This window comes from Euphorbia lathyris, chromosome 8 (genome assembly GCF_963576675.1).
Source record: "Euphorbia lathyris chromosome 8, ddEupLath1.1, whole genome shotgun sequence".
NCBI classification, from domain to species: domain Eukaryota; kingdom Viridiplantae; phylum Streptophyta; class Magnoliopsida; order Malpighiales; family Euphorbiaceae; genus Euphorbia; species Euphorbia lathyris.
In genome coordinates this window covers 42456398-42475218 of record NC_088917.1, presented here as the reverse complement: position 1 = coordinate 42475218, position 18821 = coordinate 42456398, and the positions used below count along the sequence as shown (strand labels likewise).

General features: G+C 34.5%; 1 protein-coding gene across 1 annotated transcript; it reads right to left on the bottom strand.

Moving 5' to 3' along the window:
• Positions 1–3905: 3905 nt before the first annotated feature.
• On the bottom strand, positions 3906–6651 carry LOC136202241 (pentatricopeptide repeat-containing protein At5g55740, chloroplastic). The gene is made up of 2 exons (XM_065992745.1): positions 4550–6651; positions 3906–4038 (listed from the first exon to the last, which is right to left on the bottom strand). The coding sequence occupies exon 1, from the start codon at positions 6585–6587 to the stop codon at positions 4725–4727; it is 1863 nt and encodes a 620-aa protein (XP_065848817.1). The 5' UTR covers positions 6588–6651; the 3' UTR covers positions 3906–4038; positions 4550–4724.
• Positions 6652–18821: the final 12170 nt, after the last annotated feature.

Here is an 18821-nt window from a genome sequence, read left to right as displayed (position 1 = left end):
CCGATGGTCGTTGTAGAGAGGGAAGACAAAGGGACAGGGATGCAAATTCTAATCTAGAGAGAGTAAAATATTTTAATTCAAATATTTTAATTAATTATTGAAGGAACTTAATTACGTGTTATGATTTTATTGGTGATGGCATACCACCTCAGATTTTGAGGTGGCATGCCAGGCGTAGGGTATAATTTCTCCTTAGTGAGGCATTTCAAGGTCTGAGTGCATTGTTTAACTTAGCTAGGACTTCTTTTCATCATATTGCTTGGTCAATTATACTAAAAGCACCATTTTGCATATAAAATGCATTCACGGCTTGGCTACTTGCCACCCTTCTGTTGATTGAAAATTTTTCAACACCTAAGGGATCCTTTTTATTTTTGCTGGTAGCTTTGTGATTAAAACTACATACTCATTCTGAATACAACATATCTTCATTTTACTCTTTTACATCTTTCCCCTCTAATCATTTCTTTTATTTTCTTTTTGCTTGAGGATAAACAAGGTCTATTTTGAGGGTGTTTAATAAGTGCAATTTATACCTGGACATTTAAGGGATTTAGACTCACTTAAGAACCCAAAAGAGCCATATTTTATCCATAATTCTTATCAATTGTCTTATCTGTGCATCTTGTTCTGAGTTGCATCTGCTTGTTTTTAATTGGGCTCAATAGCAGTCAAACCAGGGAGAGAGAAGGGAGGTCACGGGATGCAATAGCATGGGGAAAAGAAATCCTTATTTTCAATGATGACTATAATAAGTTAAAACCATAGTTAATCACATGTTGTCCTCTTGTGACACATGGAAAGTTGAAACAATTGTTTGTTTGTGAGCAGTCTGTTGTCTGCTTATGCTCTTTTGTCTGCACATGGACAAACTATTTTGTCTTACTCTACAGACTGTTTTGTCTTACTCAGCAGACTGTTCTAAAGCTGCTACTTATAAGTAGTTGTTTTGTTATGTTTATTTTATTATTTTCACTATTCTTTATGCAGATCATTGTAAGGATGCTATAGGGATCCAAATTTTATTTATCAACTATTATGTAGGTCACTTTTTGATCTATTATCTATCAAATTATCATTGTTCTTATTATTTTCTCAAGTGCCTTTCATAAGTTGAATATGAACATGAGTGGGTAGTCACTTTACGGGTTGAAGCTAGCCTTAGGCTGGTGAATGTTGAAGGAAAATAGACAAGTCTAGACACCGCAGAATAATAAAATTTTATCTATTTTATCTATTTCCCTTTTCCAAGATCTGCTAATTGTTATTTCATACAAAGAGTGATAGAATGAAATACCTTGTCTGACGAACTATCTACAGTTGCAAACGAAGTGCCCACAACTTCTTAGATTTAATCCGTGAGCCACGAACAATTGATTAACATAGAAAAGAAGAATTGTTAGTAATCAACCTTAATAATAGCAATCGAAATAATTGCCTCTAAAGGAATCGACACGAGATCAAAGAGAGAGTAAGAAATATAAAAATTAAGATGCGATGATTTCGGAACCGTTCCTCTAGCCACCTTATTGTGTTGGCCAAAATTCTACAGGGAGAGGGTCTATTTATAGACTTCTCAAACCCTAATCCTAGTTGTATTATTTTAATTAATTAAATAGAATTCAATTCAGAATAGAATTACTAATTAGATAATTAAATAAATACTTATTATTATCTAAATAATAACTAATTATATTTAGATAATATCACTAATCTAATTAGTTATTTAATTTATGTTAAGGACAATTAATTAGAGTTATAATCACATTAAAACCTCTAATTAATATTATCAGACAATCCTTTAATTTAATCCATCCATGAAGTCCCACTAAATTACCCTTTCGTCCTCTGGTTCCAAGTCCCATGTGCGATCCATTAGGTCATTATTGCTACTAGTCGTATATAGCCTTTGAAATTTAATTCATTCTGATTAATTTCAACATGCATATAACGGAATATCGTCGCGAGATGTTACTAGCAGAACCTATGATATTCCCCCAGTGCAAATAAGAAGTCAGGTTGAAAACTGACGTTAACCTTTCCGCATTAGGTGCATAATAATACGATCCTTCATCAACTATATCCTTTTGGTCAATTCCTTATAACTATGGAACATGTCAAGGTTACATATAACGAAGAGTCCATTTTTACTTGTATAGGTTAAATTTACTCTGAAAGATAAGTTAAGTGAAATTTATATTTCTACTATTAACTGTATCACCTTGCAAGGATTTCAGTCAATTCACCACAAGAGGCCATATGGATATATCTCCCATTTATCAAGAGTGACGAATGCTCAATCTAACATTAACTATTCTGCAATTACTTTATGTGATACTCAACTCTGCTCTCACACACCCCATGGCCTCCCCTGTAGCGAATCGTGCTTGCACAGAATCAAAGCATCACACTCCATAATCCAGAATCACTAATTAATGAATGTTTGAGTATGAGGATTAGTTATACCTACTAATACCAATGAGATGAACAGTTGACACTTAGATAAATCCATCCATACTGTTATCTCAAGTCGGGGTCCCAATCCTAATGAACTCCTTCACCGGATCCATGTAACTGTCTAGATATCTCCATATCTAAAGCTTGTGAGATCAACTCTCTGTCTCGACAGAAAACACTGTTACATGCAAGTCTCAATAGTAATATACCAACCCCTATAACATATTACTTGACTTGGATTGATTTTAAGTTTATTGGTCTATTATAAATTACAGTCTCACTTCATGCTTGTATGAACACTTTATAACTACTTAAATAAACTCAGGATTACTTTCTTTATGCAAGATTAATGCCTTTTATATATATAGTTACATTTATGCTATATATTTGATTAAACAAATGACTAAATAAACAATTTATTCATTAATATTTATATCCTAAAACAATTGTCTTTAGAACACTAAACTCCAACAAATGTAATTAGTTTCATTCCTAATGTCAACAAAAATATCTTTAGATGATTGCTAAATGGGTCCGTAACCCATTATAGGTCTAGCTAGCCTATATGTTAGTCAAATAATTGCGAGGAGACTCAGGTTAGGAGATGGAAACATCATTTAGCACACATTGATGAAGAATGGAGACACGATTAACAATGTGCCAATAGTTTTTAGCTTATTGTTAAAATGCTTTCTTGCTTGTAATGTTTAGGAGTTGTGTAAACACAAAGAAAACTAGTTTGCATGCTCTTAGAGAATCTTGGAAAAATGGGAGACCTGACCCTAGTGGAAGTAGTGAAAGATACACTAGGTCTATGTTTGTGACATCGTTCATTAAAAAGAAATCTACTTGTTCATTAGTTGGCTGGCTGCGCTTCCAACTTGTTCTCTATTATCTTGATCAACCCTAAATTTGCTTTGCATGTTTATTATCAGTTTTGGTTTATTTACTAACTGTCTTGTGTTTAAACTTAGTTATTTAAGCCTCAATTTAAGTCACTCAAAATCCATCGTTCTAAGAACTTGACTGTTCTATAGAAATACCTTTGACTTTTGATTGCTCTATTTATGTGGAGACGATAATTTACTTACACTTTATTATTTGTACCTAGTGCACTTGCTAGTTTCACACACTTTGAAGAAAACAATGACAAAAATCCTCCCTTTATATCACAAATCAATTTCATTCCGTAAAGCTTTTGAACAGGGAGCAAATTGGAAAAACTTTAACTAATTCCTTTGAGAGAAAATTAATAATCCACAAACAAAAACTAACCATCTAGTATAAGTTAAATTTAAGATTCTACTATTTTATAGGTAGAGACTAAATTAGTTCTCCTGACTAAATTTGGACCTTACATTCACATATTTTGTTTCCCCAATTGGAAGGGCTTTAGTTCTTGAAAGATTTTAAAAGCCTGAAAGAGAAAGATGAGAATCATTGAATTGACACCATGCCATGCCACAAGCTCTTTTCCATGATGAAATATACAGTCAATCTTTAACTAGATAACCACAAAACATTGGTCCCCAACTAATGTTCAGCTCAGCACTCAGAAGCTTTTCTTTTTTCTCGTCATACCTGAAAAGCTGTAACTTGTAAGCCTTAGAGATGATCATGTTATTAATTGATAAGGACTTGAGCTGCTAATTTGTGTTTGAAATGAGTAGATTATCGGCCATTTACTTAATTAGCAACGTAAGTTTTAAAAAACTCATATGATGTGATATATAACTGTACCCAAAAGAATGCACAATAATGTTGAATCTGCTATATCATTTAATTCCAAGTCTTAAAAAACGCAAGAACAACTAACACTGAGTGCCAACAGGTTTGAATTGCTTCTTAGATTTTGATCTGCTCAAATTAGCAATTGATTATCTGGAGAATGAGCTTAAACATGGTGGAAATTTGTTTTTGTATTCAATTTTTTCACAACTAGTGTCCTGATTCCGCTTAGTATTCATAGAGCTCTCTCTTAACACACAAGCATTTGCTCAAGGCTCCAATATTTTTCATTCATATTTCCAGGGATTTTGGATATAATTCAACATGTTTAAATGATGCTTGTTTTTCCATGATCTGAATTCACCTGCTTCCGGACTGTTTTGACCTTTGATTCCTCTAGCTGCATCTGAAATGCAGAGCAACTCTGATGATCACCTCAAAACCTGAAAGCATTATCCAGATTTCCATGCCTAGAATTGGTTTGACATGTTCTCTCCTTGCAGCATATGATATGGTTTCTTTTACACAGGCTTTAGTTTCTAGAGCTCCACCACACAACCCATTGGTGATAGGCACAGATCATCTGAACCAAATGTGAGTGGTTCCTTGATGGATATCATTCTGGATTGGTTTATATATCCGCATTTCACATACATGTCTCTCAAAGCATTTGCAATGGGAATTTGGAGCCAGAGGCCATGTCTTACTATGTGACCATGTATGGCTCTTCCTTGCTGCAATGATAGCTGATCTGCACAAGCTGAGATTGCGCATATGATGCTTTCTGTATCTGGTCTTATCTCAAATTCTTGCATTTTCTGGAATATCAGGAGTGCCTCATTTTCCAAACCACTGCTAACAAGACCAGAGATCAGAGTTGTCAGAGTAACAAGGTTTGGAGGGATTCTGGCAGCCTGCATCTCTGAGAACATTTCTTTGGCCCTGGTGACTTGGCCATTTCGGATAAATCCTAAAATCACAGCATTCCACGATGTTGCATTTGGTGGCAAACCCTCTAACTGCATCTGGTAGAAAAACCTCAAGGTCTCACCAGCTAGACCTCTTTCAGCATAAGCAGTCAATATCACATTCCACAGCATAAGATCTTTGTTTATCATGGAATCAAAAACTTTTCTTGCTTTACCAATTTGATCACAGTTTGCATACATAGTCAAAATGCCACATGCAACATCTGCACCAGATTGAAGATTGTTTCTAATGCAATAACTGTGACACTCTTTACCAAGTTGAATATTTTTCATCTTAGCACAAGCAGAAAATATAGAAGCAAGTGTGACAGAGTCGAATTTTATATTCTCTAATCTCATCATTAGGCACAAGCGAAGTGCCTTTTGAGCTTGGTCTGCCTGCACATAACTAGAAATAAGCAAATTCCATGCAACAACATCTTTTTCAAGCATCATACTGAATACCAATTCAGCATCCTCAATGAATCCAACTTTACAATACAAGTTGAGAATTGAACTTCCCAACCTATTATCTAACTCGAATCCAGCTATGACAGCAATTGCATGCCCTTGTTCACCCTCTTCAATTGCACCTATATTAGCAGAAGCAGAAAGAAAGGCAGACAGAGTAACTTGAGTATGATGAACATCTTCCAATCTCATATCACGAAATGTCTGAATTGCTTCCTGATGGAAACCATTTTGAACATAACCAACAATCATGGAATTCCAGGTAACTACATTTTTGTGTGGCATTCTATCAAACAGTTTCCTTGCATCATCTAAAGTTGAACATTTTCCATACATATCCACTAAACTACTAGAAACAAACATACAATCATCGAAATCCATCTTCACGGCATAACCATGAACACCTCTACCGAACCTAATCCACTGCAATGCAGCGCATGCCTTCAATGCATTAGGCACCACAAAATTATCAGCCAAAGTTCCAGTAGTTATCATGTCACACAGACCCATCAAAGCATCTTCATTAAAACCCATTCTACAACGCAGTCCAATGATAGCAGCCCAAGAGAAGACATTCTTCATACGCAATCTCACAAACAAGTTATTTGAAATCTCTATACGATCGCATTTTGCATAAAAAATCAACAACTTAGCCTCGACATACTCGTTGGTCGTATAGAAATCACCATTTTTTATAATTCGAGAGTGAATTTGCTGACCCGTAAAAAAATCTCGCTCATATGCACATCCTTGGAGTAAGTCACCGTAGATTTGAGGACGAATGAGAAGATTTTGAAGGTCCATTTGGGTAAGGAGGTTGAAAGCAGCTTGAATTTGGCCTTGTTTGCATAGAGAAGAAATGTTGTGGAGGTAGTAACATTTGTATTTGTATGGGTTATGAGAAAATGTGTATGTGGGTATGGAATGAGAGAAAGAGTGGTTCAAGGGAAGAGAAGCCGCCATTCATAGAGAAAGCAAAGCAAGAGTTTCAGTACAGGCGCGCAAACTGTTCCATTCCATCTTTGGCCACACAAAACCCGGATGGGGATTTCCGTTATCCAACTTGATTTGATGGGCCATTCCTAAAATAATAAAATTCCATGTCTTTTAATTTGGTACAATCTTAAAAACTTGGGTTTTTTTGCTTATATGGAATGGGGATTTTATTCCTCTTTGTTTCCTAAAAAAAAATTAGGTTTTTTTGGTTAAATAAAACAAAAAACACAAGCCAAATAATTTCTTTATTTTTATGTTTTTAATTAACATATACATTAGAAAGCAACATTTTTATTCCGAAAATACCAAACACTCACATTATACATAAAATACCATAAAATCAAAACCAAAATTCCTACAGTGTCATTTTCTACCATTTTTTTAAAATACCCAACACTTTATAAGTTGTTACTAAACAAATCAATCACATATTCCTTTCATAACATAATTTCATTTGCATAGAAACTTTTGATACAAAAATCACACAAAACGTCATCTTCAATAGATTCAACACATTTTCAAAAAAAAAACAACCAATTCAAAAAGGCTAAAAACAAAAGGCCTAATACACAAATAACCCCCTTAACTTGTTCAAATGTTGCAATTGCCCCCTCCAACTTTCAATTGTAACAACTTACCCCTCAAACTTGTCCAATTGTAAAACATAACCCCTCAAACTTGTAAAATTGTAAAACAGAACCCCAAATTGCTGATACGGACTGCAATTGAAGAAACACGTGAAATACAAAAGCTGCAAACGCTCGTGGAATGTGATAATCAGATCTTTGGACAAAAAAAAAATCAGTATTTAAGTAACCAAATCCTCAATTCTTCAACTTCTTTTTCTTTTTGTTATTCCTATTCGTTTTTTAGTGATTTCTTGATTCAAAATTTTGGAATATTATGAGGGTGAACATGTGTTTATGTGGAGAAATAGCTCCATTGAAGATTTCATAGCGTGATACGAATCCGGGAGAACGTTTTTACGGTTGCTTCAAGTACGGAGTAAAAAAAATCCCAATTTGGGGTTATGTTTTACAATTGGACAAGTTTGAGGGGTTATATTTTACAATTGGATAAGTTTGAGGGGTAAGTTGTTAAAATTGAAAGTTGAGGGGGGCATTTGCAATATTTGAACAAGTTTAGGGGGTTATTTGTGTATTAGGCCAAAACAAAAAGAGAAAGAAAATTGAAGAAAATCGCAATTCGTGTACACCACAAAGGTATCTAGACTGACGAAAAAGAATTCGCCAACTACAACATCATCAGAATTATGATTTCAAAGAACTGCATATTCACAAGCTTTTAGAAGCAATCAAAGTTAACCTATAAAACGATAATACAAAATAAGAAATTGAAACCATTCCAGTTACAGGAACGATAACAACTAATGTCAATCAACAATGACATGATAGTTCGATTTTATCTCCACCTGAAGACAACAAAAAAAAGGGTTAATACACATATTTGCCCTTGTGTTTTCACGGAAAAACATATTTGCCCTTAAATCAAATAAACCCACAAAACTATCCCTGAATTTTCTATAAACCTGCAATTATACCCTAATCAGACGGAGCTGCTAAACGGTGATGACATCAAACCTTCTTATCTCCAGAAAAACTTCAGAAAAGAACAACCAATCACAAACAGAAAAAAATATGCACATTCAATTTCGATTAAAAGCAAGTTAGAAGAACAGATTGGTCAAAATTCATTTTCATAAAAGCTCAATCAACCTAATTAAATGGCGTCTAAACCTCCTAATTAATCCAAAAGCAATAGCAATAGAAAACAATAAGAAACCAAATGAATTTTGATTGTCGTCATCCAATTTTTTTGGAGACAAGAAGGTTTGATGTCATCGCCGTTTAGCAGCTCCGTCAGATTAGGGTATAATTGCAGGTTTATGGAAAATTCAGGGATAGTTTTGTGGATTTATTTGATTTAAGGGTAAATCTGTTTTTCCGCGAAAACACATGGGCAAATATATGTATTAACCCAAAAAAATATAATAATGAAGTATCCTCTTTACATCACATGTGTTCTGAAAAAAATCATTTAACAATACTATAATGATGATAGAGTTAAACAACACACAAAAATCTTTATTTCATTAGATCTCATATAAAAAATGGATCCTCTATTAATTATTTTTTAACCATTAATAACAAGATTACTACAATTTTCAAATGAATTATATCAGATAAAACATCAATTTCACACAATTTCGTTTACTAAAAAAGTAATGAAACCGACTATAAGCCAAAGAAATTGGTTAGAAATCATTACTAAAACACAGGGCCGGCTCGAGACTACTTGAGGCCCTAGGCAAAATATAAAATATGGGCCCTTATATATAAGCAAAACTATAAAACACTATGCCATTTTCCCTTTCACATGACACACGATACATGACAGACATTTGTTTTCGTATCGTCTAAATATTTTTCGTGACAGTATTTTAACTCTATGTCATCTGAAGGCGAAATAAAAAATGCGCTCGATTCTCAGATGACGTTACGATTACAGAAGCCTGTCATCCAAAGAAAACGCGCGTTTTTGTTAAATTTCACTTACTCATCAGATGACACCTGAAATAAATGACTGTCATTGTATATGGAAAACAAAAAAAAGCGGCAAACGAAATTTCACTTATGCGGCCATATACCAAATTTAGGCGCTGGATGGTTTGACTGCAATTTCAGTTCGTATAAAAAGCCTGTCTCTCACCCAAAACCCCATTTTTTAGGTTACGCAATCTTGATCCGCTCTCATCTCTCTCTATCTCCATGGTTGATTCATGCAATCAGTGAGCTCGAAAGACGGTACTGGTAAGTATCTATTGATTTTCATTATTCCTTACTCTCTCTTTTCCTCATTCGATTTACTTTTGTGTATGTCGATTTTAGTAGCTGGAATAAGGATCTACTGATTTTCAGATCTATGATTTAAAGGGTTAGATCTCTCGCTTAGATACTGATTTTATTATATTCATTGTTAGATTCACCGTTGAAAAGCTTGGGTCTTTATCTTTTTTTAACCTCGGGCAATACAGTGCCGGTTGCTGAAAATGTTTTGATTTCTTTTTATTTGAACATAATATTTGCAGGGATAGTAAGAATGCTACATGCGAAGGCTGACTGAAGAGATTGTCAATCATTTCTTGCGTTTAGCATATGGGAAGATTTCTTTAACTTATTGAGTATATATTGTTGTTATGTTGGTTTGAACTGATTGGTTGCATGTATGATGTTGTTGTGGGTGGTGCTGCTGAGATAGGTTTGCAATATATCTTCCACTTGGCTTATTATCTGAATGAGTATGTGTATGTATATGAAGCATGCTGGCTTGTTCATGCTTGATGTTCTGCTTAGGAAGCTAGAAGTGATTGAATATGTTTGATGTACTGTTTAGGAACAGAAAACTCATTTATTTAGGAAACTAGCCTGATTTAGTATATATATTGTTATGTGGGTTTGAACTGAGCGATTACATATATGTATGATGTTGTGGGTGATGATGAAATGATTGGTATGAACTGATTGGTTAGATATAACTATTTAGGAAGCTAGGACTCATAGAGTTTATGTATGAATGATCATTACGCATGTGGCTGATTACGCATACTCTAAAGCTTTGAATGGTCTTTGTGATTGGCAATACTCTTATGCTATGAATGTTTATTTGGGCATGTAACTGATTAGTTACATGTATGATGTTGTTGTGATTGGCCATACTCTTATGCTATGAATGTTCATTGAGTGAAATAATGTTCATGCCTACAACATATGGTTTGTGAAGCATAGTCATATGGTCAACCTAAATCTCCATTACTATGTATCATGTCACTTGGCTTGTTATGCTTATGGAAAAGTATTTAACATGGTGATGAAGTTGTATGATTCTAACAATACTAGTTTATGACTAAGCTTGTGGTGACAGTATCATACACTCCATTAGCATGCTAACTTCATCATGAACTGCACAATCCAAGTGGCAGGTATATAGTGGTGGCTTTAGGCAGGTACATAGTGATTCTAACAACACAAGTTTATGACTAAGCTTGTTATAGCATGTTAAGCATACTCTTAAAGCTGAAAATGTTATGAATAAGGAATAGACATGCACAAATAAGTTGTCTACTTGATATTCTGTTTAGGAAGGTAGCTGATCACGTATACTCTTAAAGCTGAAAATGATGAACTTGCCTGATTCCTTTCTATTTTAACATGAGTTATGCTGATGAGACATATGTTTCATGTCAATTTAGCATGTTATGTGTTATGTGTCTATGTATGAAGCATGTTGGCTTGTTTTATGTCCTGTTTAGGAAGTAGAATTGATTCAGGAATAGACATATGTTTCATATCAATTTAGCATGTTATGTGTTACTTGAATATACATATGTTAGAAAGTAGAACTGATTCAATTTAATAGACATAAACGAATAAGTTGACTACTTGTTATAGCATGTTATACGTCACTTGAATATACATAGATATGTCTACTTGAATAAGTTGTCTACTTTGTATTGCCTATCAAAAAAGTATAACATGCAAGGGGGGCATTATGATGTGATGTGCGAATAACATACAGGGGGCGTGATGCGCGAATAGAAAGGAGATTTGGATGCTAAAGAAACACTGGAGCTGGATGGATGGAGTAGAATATTGGAGGGGCATGGAGCCAACATTGAAGATCAGATTGATTACCAAGTAGATTTGTAATCAGTAATCATTCTGTTCTTCAAGAATGGCTCTATGCCCATCCAGTAGTCCACACCATCCAGCTCAGTGTTTCTTTGGCATCCAAATCTCCTTTCTTCAAGAATGTGCAGATGGTAACCAAGGATATCTGGATGATGGGGAACCATTAGAGTTAAATGGCATCGAATACTGGCGGGGCATGGAGCCAACATTGAAGATCAGATTGATTACCAAGTACATTTATAATCAGTAATCATTCTGTTCTTCAAGATTGGCTCTATGCCCATCCAGTAGTCCACACCATCTAACTCAATGGTTGTCCTGCATCCAAATCTCCTTGCTATTCGCACATCACGCCCCCTTGTATGCTATTCACACGTCACATCATAATGACCCCCTTGCTTGCTATTTGCACATCATATATCCCTTGCATGCTCTTCAATCCATCTCCTGGCAGTTGCTACATAACCTGCCCTGTTGCTGATGTATCGTTCAGCAATTCGCTCTCGGCCAGGAAATGGCCCCCCAATGAAGGGCTATACCAGCAGTCCATAAATATTCCACAGCAGCTATAAAATGCATAGATAAATTAAATTAGACCCCGAACATGAGTAGATAAACTAGACCCCAAACATGAATAGATAAATTAGACCCCAAATGTATAGATTTATAGCATCATCTTACCGTGGCAATACTATGGACAAGGCGATCAAGTAGCTGGGGCATAGAAACATGCCCCAAGGGACCGATATTAGGATGATAAATTTTGGTCCTGAATATGACTTGCGAATAATAGTAATGTCATGAGTGTATTTGCATATATATGAACTGATTTATGTGTGTTAACAAGTTTATGCATGTTCTTACAACTGGCGGTGTGGAGGGGAAATCGACAGAGAAGTCCATGTGGACTATGAATACACCTTCTTCGTAAGGGGTGTTTGGAGGGCCCTTCATCATAGCAGTCCATTGCCGACGGTCAGGACCTGCATATATTTTGACAAGCCACCTGGGTGCCTCATATCGGAGTAGGGCAATCTGAAACTCAACGTTACGATAGAGGTTCCTTACAAGTCCATCCATGATCGATATAACTAGAGTAAGTATAGTGTTAGGTTGCCCTGGGTGACTCTTGAGAATTGTTAAACGCTTCATATTTATAATGTAGGTGGGTAAGTGAAGGGTCTCAGAATGGAGAAAGGGTAAAACGAGATTAATTAGGTCCATCTGTATACGGTACGTAATTAATAAGTATCATCAATTGGTTTTGCAGATATCAAGACTTTAGGGATTCTAGGAAATGATGACTTAGATATGCTGCAGATCAAGTTGGATTTGGCTTCCAATCAACACCACCACGCCTCTTGAAAGATTGACATATTGACAGATTTGGAGATGTACATTGCTTATTTTTTTTACCTTACTACATTCAGAAATTTGTGTAGTTCAAATATAAACAGATTATGAGCATTAGTCTCCAATAAAATTAAAAATAATTGATATACAGAAATTCTTGTTAATTTGATTATTGTTCATTTCCAGATTCATTCGAAGAAGAAGGCAAGGAGTGACATTTACGGTTAAAAAAATATCATTTAAACAACAATAAAAAGACATTAAAATAAAAGAATCTGTCATCTAAAATAAATCTATTGACATGATTGATTAAGACCTATGCCATTTGATACAATATTGGGCCTTTTTCTACTAGTAAATCTCTAAGTTTCACATCAATATTTTTCCAATTCCCAGGATCATAGACATCAATTGTTTGATTATTTAAATCTTCTAGATTAATATGTGAACCTAAATCCGTTTGATTATCAACATTCTCATCTAATACTTCCATATTGTTTTCTATATTTCTAGACTCCTCCATAACCATATCATTTCCTGGTTCATGTGCCTCTAGTATTTATTTTGATGTTTGTTCTATATCCGTGCAATGCAAAAGTCAACTCCTCAGCCCAATCCTTGTAGGTGATTGATTCGTAAAAATTTCCTCTCTATTAACTTGTCCATCTTTATAGCGGTGATATTGGCATACAATTCAGCCTTAACCCACATGGAGAAATAATTAACTTCCATTACAAATGAAGCAATCTCCACTCGGAACTGAAGGATGAAGCTCGCTTATGATATTTATAACTCCACACTGCAAATGGCCAAGGAGACGCGAGATTCTGAAACTCTAGTGAGTAAGATGGTCGTGATCCATTCCACATAGTTGGTTTGCATAAATAGTTAGAAAAAACTTAGAAGGACTTCTTTGATATAACGATCCCATTCATGTGGAGACAACCATGTTTTGAATGTCTTCAAGGAACTTGGCTTTCAACTACCTTTTTATTTCATTCTTTATCAATGCTTTCCATTTTGGATTGAGTTGAAACTCTTGTTTGGCCTCTTTAAAGTTCAAATTAAGGGCGTTTGGTTCGCACAGGGGTAACAGAATGGAATTAAGAATGGGAAACAAAGAGAAAAGAATGGAATGACCCTGAATTTCATTGTTTGTTTGTTTTATTTCCACAAAAAGGAATGAAATACCCTTGATTCCCTTTGTGACTGTTTGATTCAAATGAGGTAATAAAGTAGAGTTGTGTTTTTAACAATAATTTCTATATATACATGTGTATGTATTAATAAATAAATCACATGTAAACATAAGAATAAAATCAATTACTTCAACTATTAAAATAAAAAGACGATGAAATAAAGGAAACTAGAATAAAATAAATCAAAGAAAATGCATAAATATTATATTTTAAAAAGAAAATAATTATTTTAAAATAATTACTAAAATTTGAATAATATGATAAAAGAAAAATATTTATCAAAAATATTGTTCAGGATAAAAAGATAAAAACAAATAAGTTCAAGGATCAAAAGTAAAATTAGTCTACATATAGAAAAATATATATAAATAAATATAAGGATCAAAACAAAAATAAAAAAGTAAAATCAAGTTAAAATTATATTTTGAGGAAAAAATAAAAAATATATGAGTACAAGGATCAAAAGTGAAATTAATCCAAGGATTAGAAAAGTAAAAATAAATACATATATGGACCAAAATAAAAATTAAAAACAAAATAGAGACTAAAGTAGAATTTTATAAGGAGGATAAGGTTCAAATTAGTAAGAGAGAGGAAATGGAATGGAAAACCTTAGTATGTGGTTAGGGAATGAGATTAGAGGAGTTAGAGGTAAACCTAGAACTAAAAAAAAAGTGTAAAGAGAATGAATGTATTAAGACACCAACAAAAAAAATGAAACCTCCTATTCCTCTTACCTTTCTGAAACCCCAAAACAAACGGTCCTAATTACAATTTGATGTTCTGCCTTTCCTTGAATTGTTCCATCATGTCTTCATATGGTCAAACGGAAGCCCCTTCTTTTTCTTCATTTCTCTTTTTTTTCTTTCTTTTCAGAGGTCGAAGCTTTTCGATATAGAAACAGTTTATTAGGGTTATCCCATGTACCAAGATTTAATGTCAATTAAAGATGATTCATGTATGCTGAAAAAATACTCTTAGAAGACACTAATGCATGCATAAGAACTTTATCAGAGACATCACATAAGCAAGCAAACTGATAATTCATTGCACTAAAAACTCGATAAGGAGAACACCATTTTTTAGCGGAAAATAGAAAATACATTCAAAATTAAAAAATCATCTTCCATGAGCTGAAGGGATCTTCATCTATTTCCTCGAGCCAGAAGTCCCTGAGGTCCGCAGGCTGCTCTTCCAATCCTTCATGGGTTGTTTGGAAGGATCTATGAGCTTCCCACTCTTGATCATCATCTTTATATCATGCTCAAGCTTAGTACAGTTATTACTGTGATGACCCAATATTTGATGATAGAAGAAAAAATTGTTGCTATCCGAGCCTGATGGTAACATCATAACCATCTTTCTTCAAGTTTGTGAACAACACAGTCAATAGGATTCCCCAAGGGTTACTCTTCTGTTCGCTTGATTGGTCATTGTTCCCCTCCACAAGTTTCACACCCTTCTCCAATCTCACTGCAAATTTTGACAGCTCTGATATCTTCTGTTTGAAGTCCTTGTCTTCTTTTATGATAACAACTTTGTCCTCACTCATAATCATCACATCATCCTGTTGGAGTTGTTTATCTTTCTGAATAGATGCTGATGTATTAGCCTCACTTTTATTCGCAATGTATTGAGTCAAGGATGCCTCTTTTACAACGTCTACTAAGATCTTTTTAACTGAATCATCCTTGAGCAGGATCTCAAACATCATTTTCAATTCAGCCATTCTATCTTCGAAAGTAGACATAACTGGAGTCTTATAAGAACTGGATGATTCTGAATTTCTAAAGAAGCCCCTAAAACAGGTAACATACATTAGCATGATGTCTATAACTCTATGATGCATGCTTTGAAGATATGAATTATACCATATTATGTTCATTTTTTGAATTATTTTTTTGACACAACAGACAGTGTGAGAATGAGCCAACCCAATAGGAACAGGCAACTGATTGACATGACTGACATTTGTGAGACTTTGGATAACATAACGACGTGATTTCAAGTATACCACACTATTTGGGTGAATAGTTGAATACCGACAACATGACCATTTTTGTTGTGATGTGATTCGAGATAAAACTGAGATGCGTTGACGCCATATTTGGATATGTGCCAAAATTCGACTTATACTCGAGACAAAGATAGCATAACAATGCATTGAAAAGAACACAATATATTATGAGACGTGACAACATACATGGTATGTCTAATAAGGTAAAAGTAGGACGAGATAGATGACATATATGGTACATGACATGGTTAACTTAGACTCGACTCATGAACGATATAATGGCATATATTTTCGAATACCGATGCATTATGGGAAACAACACACTTGGTATGTCACTTGGTATGTCTTACCAACTCAAGACACAAAATAAGATGCAAAGATGACATACATAGTATGTGTCAAATGGTTAACTTGGATTCGGAGTACGAAAAACACAACGGTGAATTTTTTGAAATACGAGTGCATAATGATGATGCAACAACATAGGTATGTCTTTGAGGTATAAATAAGACACATGACGACATACGTGCTATGTGTCAAGGTTAACTTATACTCAAACACGTGCAACATAAGGATGAGATTTGTCTCACAAGTGCTTTAGATTAGGTAAAGACGCACGTGATACGTCACAACATAAATGTTGGCAAAGACGTATAAGATACGTCACAACATATGGCATGCCTTCGAATGAAATGAATGATTTTGGAAAAGACGTAGGGGATACGTCACAACATATGTGGTATGCCTCTTGATTGGTGTATATGATGACAACTGGGTCGAGTCTTTCTCACTTTTTGGACGAATGTAACAACATGTCCTAATGTCTATAAATACCTAGAATGGCTGCCAAAAAATAATTAGCATGCGACAATCTAAATGGTATGACTTATTTGACTTGATTTTTGACTCAATTGACATGTAATCAAAAGGTAAACTAAATGAACAAATAGGATAACGATTAAACGTATCATGTAATTAATATCACTCCATTCCGACCTTATTCATCCAAAACAAATTTGTTCAATTCATCTTTCCTACATATTGGCTTAATCTATTTGTCAATATGGGAGAAACAAACTCATCTCTCAAAGTAACCAATGCAAGTTTTGGTATCCTAAGAGCAAATTACTAGGGCTGCTTAGATGAGCTTGGGACCGACCTGGTTTGGGGTACTTTTAAGGTTCTCATAGAACGATATACTTGCCCCATATCTCTCCTTGTTTAGGAGTTCTATTAATTTGTAGGGGTACAACTAATGAGTGTTTTACGAGTATGCACACCCAAGGCTACTATGAACGTATGGAATGTACATACCGGTAAAATATGGCAAATTGGGCATAGATGCAAACTGTGGAAAGTGTAGTCAAGTGATGCAACATACATATTTTAACAAAAAAGAGAAGTTTAGTTTAATTCATTCACTTTTTTCCCAGCAGAGTCGCCATTGTGAGTGCCATATCTTTGTTTTTACATTACACCATCACTTAACGTTTTTAAGGACAACGATTGGCATGTCCCTTCTGGTATATTATTACTTAGCCTTTTTTATCATGTTTTAGGCTAAATCGATATGTCAGAGTCGCCACCCAGGATTAATGTTCGGCAACATATAAATTAGATGATATATGGGCTCACACTATGCCACCTCTTCAGAAAAAGGTTAATTAATTAAACGATTAAATGGTTTGATTAATAAATAAGTAGAATAGACTTTTGTTATAATATCATTTATAATCTAATTCGTTTTCAGTTTATAATCATTCATCACATGAAAGCGATATATAAATACTGAATAATAAATTACATTTCAAATTTTCACAAATGTCTATACAACTAGTCTAGCCCTAAGAATTAATGCTATTAAACATGCAAAAGAGATAAACATTAGCTGTGGGACATTGGGACCCAATTTCCACAACCTAGTTAGGGGCAGATTTTCCCTTTTCCCCTAATAGGCCCAGACCGTTCCGAGGCCCGAAAACGCCCTTCCCATCCTCTGATCTGAATGATTCTTATACTGTTGGAATCGTCTCGATGGACAAACATTTTATGTTTAAGATCCAAGATAAAAATAATTCGATTTAAAGAAATGGCTCTAACATCATCCCAAGTTTCCTTTCGGAAGACTTCGAATGGTCATAACTCGTTTGTTTAACCTCCGAATTGAGCTCGAAAAAGTGTGTTAGACTCAGAATGGAAGATGGTTGAATTTAAGCTCTAACATTGACAGAAATGAGTTTGGGTTTCAGTCTTTGATCCCATATGAAGCAACATGGCGCCCATATGCAAGATACCGAACACATGTAACCTAGTTACATCATTAGGGTTGGGAAAAGTTTGTGCTAACAATTTTATACACAAAATGAAGACTTTGATTACTTTAACATGTACTCTTATATGTCAAGAATAACTTCTTTTTGGGATGATACTTATAATTGTCGTTCTGTAGAATTTTGAAGTACATCAAATGGATATTAAGACAACTTTTCTAAATGGAGATCTTGATGAAGAGACGCATATGAAAGAACCTGAACCTAGTGTAGATCTAGACTAGGAAAGAAAAGTTTGTAAATTGGTGAAGTCTTTATATAGTTTAAAGCAAGGACAAAAACAATTGCACAAAAAACTTGATGATATTGTGATGGTAAACGACGATAAAATAAACGAGTGTGAAAAATGCATATATGTCAAATCCACAAATGGAAGATATTTTATTATATGTTTGTATGTTGCTGACATATTCATTATGGGAGTTATGAGAAAATGATAAAGAGTACCAATGAGATGTTAACTCAAGGTTTGATATGAAAGATGTAGGATTGACAGATGTGATTTTGGGCATGTGATAGGGGTAAAAAACCCATATCTTTCGGTACGGTTTTAGGACGGTTTTTAGAGTTATTTGGATAATAAGCGAGCAATT

Coding starts and splice junctions, on each gene's coding strand:
- LOC136202241 (XM_065992745.1), bottom strand. CDS start 6,587: ATGGCGGCTTCTCTTCCCTTGAACCACTCTTTCTCTCATTCCATACCC.